The 17,221-nt window shown below is 39.8% G+C and overlaps 1 protein-coding gene across 1 annotated transcript; it reads right to left on the reverse strand.

Moving 5' to 3' along the window:
* Positions 1-8,411: 8,411 nt before the first annotated feature.
* LOC130071674 (basic salivary proline-rich protein 1-like) lies at positions 8,412-10,269 on the reverse strand. The gene is made up of 4 exons (XM_056236531.1): positions 9,904-10,269; positions 9,433-9,816; positions 8,832-9,215; positions 8,412-8,735 (listed from the first exon to the last, which is right to left on the reverse strand). The coding sequence occupies exons 1-4, from the start codon at positions 10,267-10,269 to the stop codon at positions 8,412-8,414; spliced, it is 1,458 nt and encodes a 485-aa protein (XP_056092506.1).
* Positions 10,270-17,221: the final 6,952 nt, after the last annotated feature.

The following is a 17,221-nucleotide window of genomic DNA, read 5'->3' on the forward strand; positions in this document are numbered from 1 at the left end:
TAAAAATCTATTTAGCCATCACACTTACAGATGCATATGATAATTGTTTGTTGAAAGTTTTAAATTGCTCAGCAATTTAAAAAGCTCCAGAAAATATGTATCTGTAAATTCAAGGCTATGTTCACACCGCCGTTGAATGTGGCACAACTTTGATTTGTTTGCTTAAATAGTTGTTTATATGTCCTTTTAAATGTGGCCCATAACAGATGGCCACAAAAAGTCTGAAAAATTCATCACATCATGATTTGTCCATGTTCAATTACTTTATTAGCATTGACCTCTTTATACTTTTATATTTTCTTTTGTCATGTGAATATGAATGTGGCCATACCTCACCATAATTTTTTTGCTGTATAGAGTAATTTTTTTGATTAACTTGGAAATAATCGGTCAACCCGATTTGATTTGTAGGACTGAACCAGTGTTTAAGTCGGAATCAGTAAACAAATACTGTCATGTTCTCTTCTCCTATTTTTGTCACTTGCTCAGCAGTGAGGGTTTCACATGTAATAAATGCTGGGAAATAGGCTGTATAGAAATAGGCTAACAGGAATATTTCAGAATTAGAGACAAGCATCCAAACTTAAATCAAGGATAGTAAGGATACAATGGCTCTCGATACTGCTTTGGATGCGACTAGCCTTGCGAGCCCCGTACATTGTTCGGCTCCAGTAAAAAAAAAAAAAAAAAAAAAACGCAACTTGATCCTAAAGAATTAGGTAATTACAGACCGATTTCGAATCTACCTTTTCTGTCAAAAATACTAGAAAAGGGAGTATCCTCACAACTGTTTTCCTTTTTTCAGAATGAAATTGTAACTGCGAGGATTTCCAGTCGGGATTTAGACCGTATCATAGTACTGAGACAGCTCACATTAGAGTTACACATTGTGTAACGTGTAACATATGCACGTTGTTCTGCATTGAGAGTGTTTGGAAGAAAATCAATAATTCTAAAAATTACAAAACAAAACAAGCATCTTCTCCCCAGGGTTCATACACCTTTTCCAAGGTAAATTTCAAGCACTTTGAAGGTCCATTTTAAAGCTTTTTCCAGCACCTTACACCACCGTAAATTAAAAACACTAAATAATAATTTCGACTATGTATGTATCACATTAAAAGAGATCATGCTATAAACAGCCAAAATTGTGTTTCGTATTAGCAGAAGGATCAGATATTTAAGCAAATCACAAGTTTTATTTTTCAGTATGTATCAAAGTCTAAGTAGACTTTACTTACCATCTAACCTGCCTGAGTCAATGTAAAAACAATTACCCCAAACAAAATCACTCGACAGGTTCACTTCACTTTCAATTCATTTATTGAAAATATAAAAAATGCAAACATTCGTCTTTAAGGTAGACAGTCAATCAGATTCAGCTCATTGACCTTTTTTAACAATATTGTGCAAATCAAAACAACTTGAGTTGTGCTACATGTACTTTATGTAGCACAAAAGTTCTACATGTGCTTTATAAAGATTAGGCCAAAAGTTGCATTGTATGTATATATTGTCTATAACCTCAAAGTGCATATTTAACTTAATTTAATTTAACATAATCAACTCAACAAGATGTGTAAATGTAAACAAATCAACTTAAAGTTGACTTCAATGGACTTTATCCACTCCTGTTGAAAAAAGCAACAAAAAATACACCAAACAACACAACATACTGCAAAACTAAACAAATCAACTTAAAGGGTTAGTTCACCCCAAAATGAAAATTCTGTCAGTAATTACTCACCCTCATGTTGTTCCAACCCCGAAAGACTTTCGTTCATCTTCGGAACAGAAATTAAGATATTTTTTATGAAATGTGAGAGCTGGATCACTCCTCCATAGGCTTCTAAGGGATCGAAACTGACCGGCCCAGAAAGGTTAAAGACAAAGTTAAAATAGTCCAAGTGACCACAGTGGCTCTATCTTTAAGTTTATAAAGCGCAAAAAATACTTTTTGTGCGCAAAAAACAAACAAAAATAACGACTTTATTTAACTATTCATTTCCTTCTCTGTGGGCCTCGAGATTTTACGTAGTGTAACTGCGCAGCGCTTCTAGGTTGTACGTCACACGCATCACACACATGACCAGCGTCGACCATTAGTGACAACACAGAAGCGTTGCGCTAGCCTGGGAAAACACAGACAACTTCATTATTTAGTAAAATATTTTTTCCACAAACGTTTTTTTTATCATAGAGAATGTTTAAATACTAATATCAGCTTACGAGGGAAACGGAGGCGGAGATAGTGGTGCTTCGGAGGTTGCTACTGCTGGAGATGATTCGGGAGAGGTCTGTGCAACCCCCCCTCCCAGGAAGAGAAATCTTGGAGATCTCCTTAATAAACGCAGGTCTGAAATCTCTGACCATTTACCGATCAGAGCGTGCGATGACAGGGAGTAAAGCCTTGTTTATACTCGACGCGTCCGCACGAGCGTGAAGCTGAGCGCGGCAAAAATGACGCGTTCGGTGCGCAAGACCCCATTTCGCTTGGCTGTGTCCACAGCTTTTTTTGTAATAGCACGCGCGGCGCCACGTCCGAGGATGACCGACTTCAAGCCGAATCTGCCCAGTTTGCCACGTCTACATTCATTGCAAAGTTTTTTTTGTTAAGGTTTTGTCTACTGTGTGTGATTTATTTAATGGAAAGCACATTGACTTCTAGTTGTCTTGCTGTTAATTTTAAATAAACGTAGAGCAAGTAGCTAATCAGTGTGCTCGTTTATTCAAACTAAGTTGTTCTATAACAGACGATCGTCGCTCTGCATACGTCATCTCCTTCATCGCTCTGATTGGTTTTAGGTCTATCCAATTGAGCTCAGAGGCATTTGAGCTACGTCCGTTGGTGACGCCCCTTTGGAAATGATTTGTCTATGAAGCTTTGCCAGACCATAACTCAGTTACAACTGAGAATGGTCTGGTTTTAACCAGGCTAGCATTGCGCAGTTACACTACGTGAATCTCGAGGCCCACAGTGAAGGAAATGAATAGTTGACCACAATATGCCTGGTGTAAAAAAATAAATAATTCCATCGATACAAGGATGCCGTTTGACCGGATTCTTCTAAAATGGCTGACCCAAGTTTGCATGCAAGTGATTTAAATATTTAGGACATTTTTACATACTTGACCTGTGTAACATAGATAAGGTAACACCGACAACTCTTGATGTTATAAACTAAAAATAGCTAGACACGTGCATTTTATTCTCCATGTTAACGTTAACATATTAACGTTTTCCTTCAGGCCAGTTTGGTCCGTTGCTTTCTCACAACATGCTACTTCTTGCTTAATGGCGATATACTGTAAGAGTCACATTTGTTAATATGTTTAATACATTTATGAATTATTTACACTTTGTACGTTTCTAGCTATTTTTAGTTTATAACATTAAGAGTTGTCAGTGTTACCTTATCATTTGTCGACATAGAAATGAGAGAGAATTACTCTATTCAAAACATGCAGCATGACAATACATTTGGCCTGAACCCAGTGCTACATTTGAATACAAGTGCAAGCAAACTTCAAGTCACTATCAAAAGGAACTACTGTAATCATAAAGTCAATATAAGAACAAGAGAAAGTCACCAATTTAACATTCCTGAACAGAGCTGATAAGAGGGACTAAATGTCCAAACAACATTTAGGACTAGCAGGGGATTTACCTTTGAACAAACTCAATGTCTTTGCAGCTTCTTCTTGGTACTGCAAATGAAAGACATAGTAGGTGGCAAAAACTGCAGCAAGGCCATTGATGAAGGTCTATTGGATGCCTTCACAGATGACGTTGTTTTCCACACTGATCATCCAACCTCACTGTAAAAAGTAATTGCTGATTCTACTTAAGAAAAACTAGTGAATTTAACTTTATTTGGAAACTTAGTTGATTTAACTTAATTACACTGTGTACTGTGAACTTTTAGGTGGATGCAATAGTTAAACTAAACAAATCTAGTACATTGTACTTAAGATTGGTAAGTGTATTGTGTATTGGTAAGTGTAAGGCATGTTCACACTGTTGCAAATTTCTGGAGCACAGAATTTGCGTAATAATAATAATGAAATGAATAACATTTTTAGTAAATACCATACAATTAGAAACGGTTTGATAATAGCTATAGCTATATATAGCCAGGGGCGATTCTAGGGTCAGAGCTTTAGGGGTGCTGAGCACCCAATGAGCCCCACTGCCACCATCCATATTTTACACCCATATGTTGCACTCCCTCTGTCTCTTCATTTCTTTCACTAGTCAATTCCCTCTCATCCCTTATGGACTCTCCCTGTTGTTTTCCTCCTCCTTTAATATGAAAAAATGTGGTGTAAAATAATGTTACAAAAAGTAAATGTAATAGGCTACTTAATGCCAATAAGCTAGTATAGGAGTATGAGTAGTTACTGTTTTGCTTGCCACTATTAACTGTCAATTTATTGTTGTTTCATCACCTGGTTCTTCCTGCATGCTCTCCCTTTCCCTTTCTCCTTCTCCATCTCCCTCTCTTTCCCTTTCTCCTTCTCCATCTCCCTCTCTTTCCCTTGCCACTGACGATCATACACAAATATATTGTAGGCAGGAGAGTTGAGGTCAGTTTGTCATGTCACAAAAATGTTATGGAGATCATTTACATTTTCTAAGGATAGCAAAAGACACACAGAGGCGTGTCATTTTAAATGTCATTATTATTATTATATAGAAAAAATGCGGACTGCAGCTTTAAAATGAGTATCAAATTAACGATAAACTTTAACAACAGAGACACACGTACGCACTACTCAGGTTATGCAGTTTGTTTGTCGCGCTGCTGTTTTTGTTTCACGCTCTAGCAGTTAATAAACAGAACTGCATGCGTCTTGCGGAAAAATAGTTAGAAAATAAACTCTTATTATAGGTGTACCATGGTGATTCAGAATACTGACTCCAGTACTCACCGATATGGTTTCGGAATTGGAACAACTCTAGCTAAAAGGAAAGAAGTGTGAGACAGCTTTGGAGCATCTTAGTTGATTCACAACACTACATAACGGGTTCTCATATCTCTGCGTGTGTTTCGCGCTGGATGACGGTCGTGCTGAGCGGTGCAGGTACAGAGGAGAAGTAGAAGAAGAGAAGGGGATGTTTTCATTTTCATCCTTAACACACATTTTAAACCACAAACTACGGAGTATGTTTTGGACATTATTTAACCTAGTCAAAGACGAACAAAAATTTTAGAATAACATTGGTTAGGATATGGACTGCATAAAGTCTTAGTCTTGCTGGAAATGCGTATAAATCTTAGCATTTAAATGTTAATAAGTGCTATTATTAGCTAATAGCTAGCTATAGTCTAGAAATCCTACATATTTTTATTTATCAGTGCAGTTTAAAAAAAAACTAAAGCATGTTCACTAAACTTAATGTCACTTCGGACATCAGGATGCCGAAACAGCTTATCAGACATTTATGAATATATTTTTATCTTTGTTTAATAAATGTTTTCCTTTGGTACAAAGTAGAAGTAAAAACAGAAATATTTCTAAACCATGGTTTACACCTGCATTAAGAAAATCCTCCATTATTAAAAATAAGTTGTATAAAAAGTCTCTCATTAGCCCCACACCGTTAAATATTGCGTACTATAAAAAATATTAAAAACAAATTCAGCAAAGTTCTAAAAGTTGCCAAGAAAAAATATTTTTCTGAGAAGTTGGGAAATTCTTGTGAAAATATAAAAAAGACCTGGAATGTTATAAATGAATTATTAAATAAAAAACAAACAACTCGAGGAATTATCCGATGGTATAGAGAATTATCAAAACCCCATCGATATAGCAAACGGTTTCAATGATTTCTTTGTGAATGTTGGTCCCTCACTGGCAAAAAATATTACGAATACAGGAAAATTTACTTCTCAAATTTTTGATTTGCCATATCCTTGCTTAAATGAATTTGATCCTCCAACTTCTAATGAAGTGCTTGAAATTATATTAAAGATGAAGGACACAGCTCCAGGACATGATGAAATTAGAGCTAGTCTCATAAAGAAAGTAGTTTGCTCTATTATTGAGCCTGTAACTTATGTCCTCTCTTTGTCACTTAAAACAGGTGTTGTACCAAGAGATTTCAAATTAGCTAAAGTAATTCCCTTGTTTAAGTCTGGGAATTCACATGTATTTAACAATTATCGACCTATTTCACTATTACCTTTCTTTTCTAAAATACTCGAAAAATTAGTTTATAAAAGGATATTAAAACACTTGACAGAAAATTTGATCTTATATGATCACCAGTATGGTTTCAGAGAGAACATGTCTACAGAAATGGCTCTTTTACAGTTTGTCGATAAAAAAAAAAAAAAAATATGCATGACAATAATAACACTTTTGGTATATTTGTAGACTTGTCGAAAGCATTCGACACTGTAAATCATAATATTCTTTTAGAAAATTAGAAAATTATGGCATTAAACATATAGCCTTAACTTGGGTACAAAACTATTTGGAAGAGAGAGAGCAATTTGTTAATGTTAACAATCTGAGCTCAAATAGGAGACAACTTTTATGTGGGGTACCGCAGGAGTCCATTTTGGGACCTCTATTATTTCTAATTTATATCAATGATTTAAGAGTTGTATGTAAAAATGTTATGCCACTCATGTTTGCAGATGATACATGTCTTCTATTATCTCATTCTAACATTGACACATTAATAAGAGAAGCAAATGAAGAATTACAAAATATTTCTAAATGGTTTAAAGTTAATCAACTCTCTCTTAATATACAAAAAAACCCTAATTTTATGATTTTTAGTAAAAAAAAAACAAAGGATATTGCCAGGACATAGAGGTATCAATTGATGGTTTAAAAATTAGCCAAGTGAACCAAATAAAAAATTTAGGTGTCATTGTCGACCAAAAACTAACCTGGAAATATCATATTCAACATGTTTGCAGAAAAATAATGAAATCTGTTGGTATATTGAGTAGAGTTCGCTCTTTAATTGATATTTCATGTATGAAAACATTATATTACAGTTCAATCTATCCCCACATTTTGTACTGTAATATTATTTGGGGTGCAACATGCAAAACATATTTAAATAAGATGTTATTAATACAAAAGAAATTCTTGAGAATTATGAGTAATTCCAATAGATTGTCATCATCTGTTCCGCTATTCATAAAATATAACATCTTGACAATATTTAATGTTAACATCTATTGCATAAATATTTTTATGTATAAGTATGTGAATATGACAAATATTATGCCCAGAGCTTTTAATGATTTTTTCACGTATTCTTCGGATGTTCATGCCTATTCCACAAGGCGTTGTAAAGATTTTTATCTTCCTTTTTGTAGAACTACAGCTAATCAATCTACACTGAAATACAGAGGGCCTTCCCTCTGGAATCATTTACACCCCGTTTTTAAGACTAAAATCACTCTAAACTCTTTCAAAAGAGAGCTGAAATTTTTTTTAACATATAATTAAGTTTATCTTGTTAATTTGTTATATTAAAATGATTGATGTATTGATTGTATTGTCTTGCTTAATCATGTAATTTTATGTTCATTTAATGAGATTTTGGGGAGGTGGTTTTATAAGACCTCATGGTCTTCTCACTCTCTCCCGCACGGTATGTTTTTTCTTTCTGTTTTTTCCCGTTAATGGATTTGTAAAGTTGTATTTTAAATGTTATATGTGCAAATAAACCTTCAACTTTCAACTTAACCGATTTAAGTTACAGGGAAGCAATTCCATTGATTTGTTTGGACATTACTATTTCACATAGATTCTCTCTCATTCAGTTGTGTTGTCACAACACAAGGAGCTTACATAGATTCAAAATAATTTGATTGTGTGGAACCACTGTCCATAATTTTATTAAGTTAGTTTTAAGAGTAATTTCTTTGAGTGCAGGAGCTCCCGTCTCAGAGGCTCAGGAATCTTTAGCCTTTGCCTCTTTGAGATATTGTCAGGCAGTGTTCCCTGAAGAGAAGCTTCCGGCTTCCGGTGCAGTAGCTCTCGTCTCAGTGGCTCAGGAATCTTTAGCCTTTGCCTCTTTGAGATATTGTCAGGCAGTGTTCCCTGAAGAGAAGCTTCCGGCTTCCGGTGCAGTAGCTCTCGTCTCAGAGGCTCAGGAATCTTTAGCCTTTGCCTCTTTGAGATATTGTCAGGCAGTGTTCCCTGAAGAGAAGCTTCCGGCTTCCGGTGCAGTAGCTCTCGTCTCAGTGGCTCAGGAATCTTTAGCCTTTGCCTCTTTGAGATATTGTCAGGCAGTGTTCCCTGAAGAGAAGCTTCCGGCTTCCGGTGCAGTAGCTCTCGTCTCAGAGGCTCAGGAATCTTTAGCCTTTGCCTCTTTGAGATATTGTCAGGCAGTGTTCCCTGAAGAGAAGCTTCCGGCTTCCGGTGCAGTAGCTCTCGTCTCAGTGCTCAGGGACCTCTAGTTTTTCCCTATTTGAAGTCTTGTCAGGAATGGGTGCTCCTTGAGGAGAATAAGCTTGAGGACTCTGCTGCAGCAGCTCCTCTCTCAGAGGCTCAGGGATATTTAGCCTTGGCCTTTTTGATATGTTGTCAGGCAGTGTTCCTTGAAGAGAAGGACTTTGAGGCTTCTGCTGCTGCAGCCGCTCCTGCTTAAGAGGCTCAGAGAAATTTAGCTTCCGCCAATCTTGAGACTTGGGGACAGGTGGCCCCTGTGGAAACCCAGTGGGCACAGGTGCTTTCTGTCGGGACTCGGCAGGCAGTGTTCCCTGAAGAGAGGGACTTTGAGGTTTCTGCTGCTGCAGCCGCTACTGCTTAAGAGGCTCAGAGAAATTTAGCTTTCGCCAATCTTGAGACTTGGGCACAGGTGCTTTCTGTGGGGACTCGACAGCCACTGGTGCTTCCTGTGGCTTTTTCGGCCTCCACTTTCTCTGCTGTTCCGTGGTTTTTAGTGTTGCATCTGAGTTCAGGTCTTTCTCAGATGCATCAGTGAAGAACAAGGCTGAAGCGAGGCCCCCCTTCTTAGAACTGGCATGCACAGGTGCTCCCTGTTGGGACTCTGTGGGCACAGGTGCTCCCTGTATAGACCTGGCAGGCATGGGTGGTCCCTGAGGAGGAGAAGCTTGAGGCCTCTGCTGCAGCAGCTCCCCTCTCAGAGGCTCAGGGATCTTTAGCCTTGGCCCCTTTGATATGTTGTCAGGCTGTGTTCCCTGAAGAGAAGGACTTTGAGGCTTCTGCTGCTGCAGCCGCTACTGCTTAAGAGGCTCAGAGAAATTTAGCTTTCGCCAATCTTGAGACTTGGGGACATGTGGTCCCTGTGGAAACCCAGTGGGCACAGGTGCTTTCTGTGGGGACTCGGCAGGCAGTGTTCCCTGAAGAGAAGGACTTTGAGGCTTCTGCTGCTGCAGCCACTCCTGCTTAAGAGGCTCAGAAATTTAGCTTTCGCCAATCTTGAGACTTGGGCACAGGTGCTTTCTGTGGGGACTCGACAGCCACTGGTGCTTCCTGTGGCTTTTTCGGCCTCCACTTTCTCTGCTGTTCCGTGGGTTTTAGTGTTGCATCTGAGTTCAGGTCTTTCTCAGATGCATCAGTGAAGAACAAGGCTGAAGCGAGGCCCCCCTTCTTAGAACTGGCATGCACAGGTGCTCCCTGTTGGGACTCTGTGGGCACAGGTGCTCCCTGTATAGACCTGGCAGGCATGGGTGGTCCCTGAGGAGGAGAAGCTTGAGGCCTCTGCTGCAGCAGCTCCCCTCTCAGAGGCTCAGGGATCTTTAGCCTTGGCCCCTTTGATATGTTGTCAGGTTGTGTTCCCTGAAGAGAAGGACTTTGAGGCTTCTGCTGCTGCAGCCGCTACTGCTTAAGAGGCTCAGAGAAATTTAGCTTTCGCCAATCTTGAGACTTGGGGACAGGTGGTCCCTGTGGAAACCCAGTGGGCACAGGTGCTTTCTGTGGGGACTCGGCAGGCAGTGTTCCCTGAAGAGAAGGACTTTGAGGCTTCTGCTGCTGCAGCCACTCCTGCTTAAGAGGCTCAGAGAAATTTAGCTTTCGCCAATCTTGAGACTTGGGCACAGGTGCTTTCTGTGGGGACTCGACAGCCACTGGTGCTTCCTGTGGCTTTTTCGGCCTCCACTTTCTCTGCTGTTCCGTGGTTTTTAGTGTTGCATCTGAGTTCAGGTCTTTCTCAGATGCATCAGTGAAGAACAAGGCTGAAGCGAGGCCCCCCTTCTTAGAACTGGCATGCACAGGTGCTCCCTGTTGGGACTCTGTGGGGACAGGTGCTCCCTTTATAGACCTGGCAGGCATGGGTGGCCCCTGAGGAGGAGAAGCTTAAGGCCTCTGCTGCAGCAGCTCCCCTCTCAGAGGCTCAGGGATCTTTAGCCTTGGCCCCTTTGATATGTTGTCAGGCTGTGTTCCCTGAAGAGAAGGACTTTGAGGCTTCTGCTGCTGCAGCCGCTACTGCTTAAGAGGCTCAGAGAAATTTAGCTTTCGCCAATCTTGAGACTTGGGCACAGGTGGCCCCTGTGGAAACCCAGTGGGCACAGGTGCTTTCTGTGGGGACTCTGCAGCCACTGGTGCTTCCTGTGGCTTTTTCTGCCTCCACTTTCTCTGCTGTTCTGTGGATTTCAGTGTTTTATCTGAGTTCAGGGCCTTCTCAGATGCATCATTGAAGGCCAGGGATGAGGTGAGGTTCAACTTTTTAGAACTGGCATGCACAGGTGATTCCTGTTGGGACCTGGTGGGCACAGGTGCTCCCTGTGTCTTGTTCTGCCTCCACTGCTTCGTGGACTTCAAGGATGTGGGGCATGGTGTTTCTACTGCCTCAACTGTTCCCCACCACAGTCCTGAGGTGAGGTCCCCATACTCAGGCTCCTCAGAGATAGGACTTGAAACCTCCATGATTGCCCACCATTCCCCTGCTGCAAGGGCCATGGCGAACTCATCTGAGAGTTCAGGACACAAGGACTGCTCTGCACTCTCAGGAAAACCGATGGGAAAGGTTGTCATACTCATATTTTGGATTTGATAATGATCTAAAGAACTGAACAATACTGCTTTGTGCAATCTGTAGGCTATCTACCGTATATATATCTGTAAAAGGAAAGACAGAGAAATGGAATAGATGAGTTGAGTAAACACATACGAACCTGGAAGCTGATTGTCGTAGTTATCAAAATACTCGAAAAAAATGTATTTTCTACAGTGTATGCCCTTGGGCCATGGCCCTCCATCAGAAGAGGCAAGAGTCCAGTCTAAGAGCCTCCTTAAAATCTATTCAAAATGAACAATTAAGCTGAAAAAGTTTAGTTATATTTTTTATCAATTTAACTATGTTTAATGTGGACAACTAAGATGCATATAATGTAAATATATATATTTTTCTATCATGCCTGGTAATCAAGTCAAATTTTATTTACTGCACAAATAGAAGACGATGACAGCAATAAAGGCTTAATTAAACAAACCAATGAGAATAAATATCCAAATGGACATTTGTCTGTCCAAATTTGCCATTAAAAGGCATTAGGAGGCTAAATGAAAATTACCTCCTTTAACATATAATCAGTTATAGTCAGAGATACAGAGATATAACCATAACGTTAAGGCCAATACACTTTCATTGTCTGTTCAATGTGTCATCACATCTGCTATTGGTTGGTCAAAGAATGTAACGGATCTCAAAGCAAGAGAGATTGAAAAACAGGTTCATATACGAATTTATCATATTAAAGGAGTGGTGGAGTTCCTCGCAAAGACAAGATAACGTCTATGGAGCTCTCCATTTATGAATACATTTTTAAAATGGTCAGTCTGTATTTGTTGATTTAATGTGTTGTGTTGATTGAGAGAATAATGTGTCATTAAATATCAAATATAGGAAATTACCACTGTATACCTATTCATGTATCTGCATTGAGTCAATAACATATTGTTTAAGTAGATTCTAATCTGAGTAATACAAATATTAAAATTCAAATCTCCAAACCCTGAATAAAAAGCGTACTCACGATCACTCGCCGACTCGCTACAAAATGCAAGACACCTCTGCACTCAATTGTTCTCAACAAACGTTCTATGACATCACAATGGAGCACGGCGCTCAATAAACTCAAGTGTTCGTGAGTGCCGGGAAATCTATGCTGTTTCGTTAGATTAAAACTGGACATGCAATATAAATACAAAGAGTGATTAAGCATATTTAATCCATGATTGTTCATAAACATAATTTACCGTTACTGAAGTTTATGACAATTTTTCTTATAGGTGCTATATGCTGAATAATTCTCAAAATTAACAGCTTATTATTTCTTTCTTTATATATATATATGTGTGTGTGTGTGTGTGTGTGTGTGTGTGTGTGTGTGTCCTTTGATAAGTTGCATAATTATTATCTCTATCAGTTTTCTTATGTATTTCTGTGGTTTTCATGCGTTTATGCTTTAAGAGATTATTTTCAGATTTATATTCGATTTATGATTATTTTATTATCATTACTGTTTTCATCTAAATACTTGTTGCAAATATTTTGGGTTGTATAATACGCGTTGCTAAGTGCTATCAAAGTGTCGCGTCGCGCCAGAGCGATTGAGTGCACGCACTGAGACGAGAGAGGTATGTATCAACTCGTCTTAGTTACGGGAATAACATAGTTTAATATGAAAAAACGGTGGAGTGTTCCTTTAAGAGAACTCTAAAGAAAATTGTTCAGTACTGTTTCACAGATACTTCAGTGTTTTCCATTTGTTGAAAAAAGAAAAAAAATATCCATATTTAACAGGATGTTTTGAATTTCAAGTTTACTTGTTTGGTTTTAGAACAGAGTTTTATAAGAAGAGAATTTTAAAGAGAACTGTAGTAGGAAAGGCATTCTGTAACAAACTCTGTAACTTACACGCTCTGCTTTCAACCACTTTGTAAAGATGTTAAAAACAAAGAAACATTGATGTTTTTATTGTCTTTAGTTTTTTGTTTTTTCTTGAGTGCATTATGTGCTTTATTTCTAAAATGTTGTTGGCGGGCCAGTAATGTTTTAACATTATTATTGTTGAACAAATAAACATTCTAGTGTTTTGACAAATGTGTTGTCTGTCTTTGTATTCTCAACTTAGAATTTTGAGTACAACTTGCTTGAGAAATTTAAGGCAATCAGTTTCCACACATTCCTCTAGTAAAATGAACAAGCAGACATGTTAAATTAACTGGTTTGTTTAAGTTCTGCTTACAAATCTCAACTTAAATCTGTAAGTTGCTTAAACTTGAGTTTATTAAGTTACCTATACTCAGGTTTTATGGTAACCTCTACAAATACACAAGTTAACTCTACAAAGAAGTAGAGAGTAGTATCAAGTCAAAAATTATGACCTAATTTGCTTGAAAAATTTGCAATCAGTTTCCACAGCTTTTCTTAGTAAAGTCAACTTATTACTTTTTACAGTGTACAGTGACTTCATCACCAGCAATTGATTCAAATATAGCTAATGTCCCGAAACAGTATCAAATATGGGTATGAGTGCCCTATCCATGCATTTTCAAGGTACGGGCTAAAACACACACGATTAAATTGAGCAGTATATTTTTTCTCTATTTACACTGAGTATCATAAGTAATAATGCTGCAAATCAATACTTTCCCAATGACCTGGGAAGGCTAAAACAACAAGTTACACCTAAGAGCACAACAAAATCAAAGTTTAGATGAGCAACTGACTGTCCTATCTTATCATTGTAGTCTCCTACGATAAATTCAGTTCCCTTCTCTACCACAACAGATGGTGGGAATAGGGTCCCAGTACTCAGAAAAGATTGCAACAGTTGATGTCTTTCAGCAAGGGATAAGCAGAGGTTTTTAAAGTTATGGAGCTTTCTTGCACATTGCTTGAAGTAACCATGCTTACTTTCATATCTTAATGTTCATAGACGGATGAGTGGCCTAAAGTGACCAATGAGTTCCGGATAATGATTGAGGTAGTGGTTCTTAGGCTTAAGCATATGATCCCCAAAAGTCTGCATTCTGATATGTAAATATTCATCTATCAGAACTCTTAAATATGCTACCTGGCCTGTGGAAATGGTTGGCGCACAAACAAGCTCAACAATCTCTCTCAGCTGTAAGATAAGCTGCCATACCTCACTCTCTCCAGGGCTTTTTATTTTATTACCAATCAATATTGGCAACATTCGCAGGAAACACCAATTCTTAACTGCATGTCCAGAGAGTTTTCCAGCCCCAGGGTTCACCTCACAAGGTTTGTTGTTGGCATCATTACCCAGGTATTTAAATTGGTCTATACGCCGATTCAATTCAACGTAAGTGAATGTTTTCCCTTTTGAAACAAGGTGGCTGAGGTATAATGCCAAATCGGTTGAGACAATACCCTCAAAAAGGTCATGTCCAAGACAAGGAGGTAATCCAGGCTGGCATACATGAAAATATGTGAGCTCATTGAAAATGGAGGTAAATTTAATGCCTCCAGAGTCCCTTGATTACACAGTACGACTCAGAGCCTCAATGTGTTTCTGATATGACTGTGGTGTGCGGTCAGGTCCCTTAGCCAAAGGATCGGCCAGAAATGTTTTCCGATCAATTGCACAGTATCTGCAAAAATGTGAACTCTTGCTTAAATTTTCAGTGAAGCCCCCAATGTTGTGTGAACCCAAATTGTAACCTGCTATGGCATACAATGTTCCCTTGCAGAGCTGGCCATCTGGCAAAGTTACTCCATTCAACTCAAGATCTTTTAAATCATTCATAAGAGTGCCAAACATAAGATCCTGTCCAAAATGCTTATAGTCTTGTTCTCAACAAAGTATCACAAGCTGCATCTGATCAATACTCAATCTATTGTGTGGCAAAATATTTGCAAGGGTCAGATACATGGCCAAAATCTTGTGGTTTTTCCTCCCTGACCCTAGGGGATTTACGACTTCAAACGAATCCTGATACAGGATTATGCCTATTGTAGAGGCTGTATGCTTAAGCAGCAAGTTGTTTTTAATATTTATACCATCCCACAAATCCTGAAAAACATTATCAGGCTCGACTCTAGTTCTTATTTGCTGCAATTGCTCCCTTACTGACTCTGAGGACAAGAGAGAAGCTATTGTCTTTTTCACCGGCACATATTGTGCAAAACATTCTTTACCTGAAGAATTTTTACCGAGACAAATGGGCACTGGCTCCACATAATTGAAGTTACTTTTAAAAAACTTTTTTCCTCTTATGGTCAGTTTTGAGTTTGTGGGTATTGCAAAGCCCTGTGGAGATCCTCACTTTTCATGGTATTCATCACAGTGTTTATGTCAGCTTCAGGTAGTCCAAGTGATTTACATTTTTCTTGTAGTTTGGAAATTAGGTGTGACAGATTTATGTCATGTATTTCCTGACAGTCTTCAATAATTGTTTGAATTGTAGATGATGGAAGGAGCAATTTAGCTTGTAGTTTCAGATAAAACAATGCTACATTTTTGAGAAATTATCCTTCGTCTGCTTTTTCTGGGTAAGATCTCCATTTCTTCATAACTGGCCTGACTGGGACTGCCAAGTGGCATATCACTCTCATCATTACAATCACTGCTGATTGAATTTGCAATTGAGTCAACTAAACTTTCTTTAGAGCAATTTTTATGCTTTCTTGACACATGCGCTGTGAATGTAGACACTGTACATTTGTCATATTGTTTGAAAGGGCATGTAACTGTCTTGCCTTCGGTAAAATTACTTTTCAGATGTAAAAGACCACGGATATCCTCAAACTTACAGCTACACAAGTCAATATGACATGTTAAATCACCTAGACTATCTAGTTTAGTCCTATTCTTTCCGTATGTATGGCCATAAGTGTGACACTTGAAGGCTGAAAACTTAAAAAAAGTAATTTTGCATTCAGGGAAACCACACTTAAATAATGCATTCGGCAAAAAACTATGATTTCGCATGTGCCTGACATATGCAAATATGTTATGCTGCATGTTTTAGCACAAATGTTGCAAGTTATCATTTTTATACTACAATCCACAGACCTCCACTGCAAAATAATCTTACCATTTTAACTCAGACAATCTTTAAGCTTGTTATGATGCAGCAAGGATGAAGCGGAGAGTGAATCCAATAGCAAGCACTTTAATTAAACAAACAGGTAATCCAGGGAAAATTACATCACAAGGAACTCAGGACAGGAACAAGGAACATCTACAGCAAACAACGACCGACAAACACCAACTGAAGAACATGGGTATAAATACACAGGCAAACAAGCTAACAAGGGGGCGTGGCTAACCAGAAACCTATGGGGAGACTATCAACAAAACGGGGAACAGCTGAACAAGAAAAGACAAGGGAACACATGACAGACAAGAACAAGGAACAAAACACAAAACCCACACCGTGACATAGCCACCCCCCCCCCCCTATGGACGGCTCCCGACGCCCCTCAAAACAAAAACACTAAAGTTCAGGAGGGTGGTGAAGTGGAGGCGGTTTTGGGGGAGGGACGGAGGGCCAGGTTCGTGCAGGGGAATGGGTCGTGAAGCGTGGGTGACCAGGGCGGAGCAGGAACTGCAGGCTACCAGGGTGGAGCAGGACGCGCAGGCGGCCAGGGCGGAGCAGGAACTGCAGGCGGCCAGAGAGGAGACGACCCTTCGGGCGGCCAGGGCGAAGCAGACGACCCATCGGGCGGCCACGGTGGTGAAGACCCCTCGGGCGGCCACGGCGGTGAAGACCCCTCGGGCGGCCACGGCGGTGAAGACCCCTCGGGCGGACACGGCGGAGAGGACCCTTCAGGTGGCCATGGTGGTGGCCTACTGCCATAATGGCCAGTGTTGCGGTCACTGAGGGCTCAGGTGGCGCATGCGTGGCGTGAACAGTCTCTGGCTGGGAAGACGTGACGTGAACGGTCTCTGGCTGGGCAGACATGACGTGAACAGTCTCTGGCTGGGCAGACGTGACGTGAACAGTCTCTGGCTAGGCAGACGCGACGTGAACAGTCTCTGGCTGGACGTGGCTGACGTGAAGCTCTGGCTGGACGTGGCTGACGTGAAGCTCTGGCTGGACGGTCTCAGTCTCTGGCTGGACGGTCTCTGGCTGGACGCGGAGATCAGGTGATGACCTGGCGTACCACGGAAGAAAGCTCTCCAGACATCGGCCGAGTGCCTCTCTCCAGTTCAGACCTGAGAGATCGGGGAGCTCCCTCGGGTCGACCTCCTTAGCCCCTATAGCCGGTAACACAGCTTAATCGTCTCATCACAGAGAGAGCAGGAGG

The sequence above is a fragment of the Rhinichthys klamathensis genome, unplaced genomic scaffold (assembly GCF_029890125.1).
Source record: "Rhinichthys klamathensis goyatoka isolate OS25496 unplaced genomic scaffold, OSU_Roscu_1.1 h1tg000452l_1, whole genome shotgun sequence".
Taxonomy (NCBI): Eukaryota; Metazoa; Chordata; class Actinopteri; order Cypriniformes; family Leuciscidae; genus Rhinichthys; species Rhinichthys klamathensis.

What these genes read in the sequence shown, in the direction of transcription:
- LOC130071674 (XM_056236531.1), bottom strand. Translation starts at nt 10,269, where the DNA reads ATGCCTGCCAGGTCTATAAAGGGAGCACCTGTCCCCACAGAGTCCCAA. An exon ending in AGTCCCCACAGAAAGCACCT is followed by an intron (nt 9,817 to 9,903) that starts GTGCCCACTGGG and finishes CTTAAGCAGTAG; the next exon opens with CGGCTGCAGCAGCAGAAGCC. An exon ending in AGTCCCCACAGAAAGCACCT is followed by an intron (nt 8,736 to 8,831) that starts GTGCCCAAGTCT and finishes CCCTCTCTTCAG; the next exon opens with GGAACACTGCCTGCCGAGTC.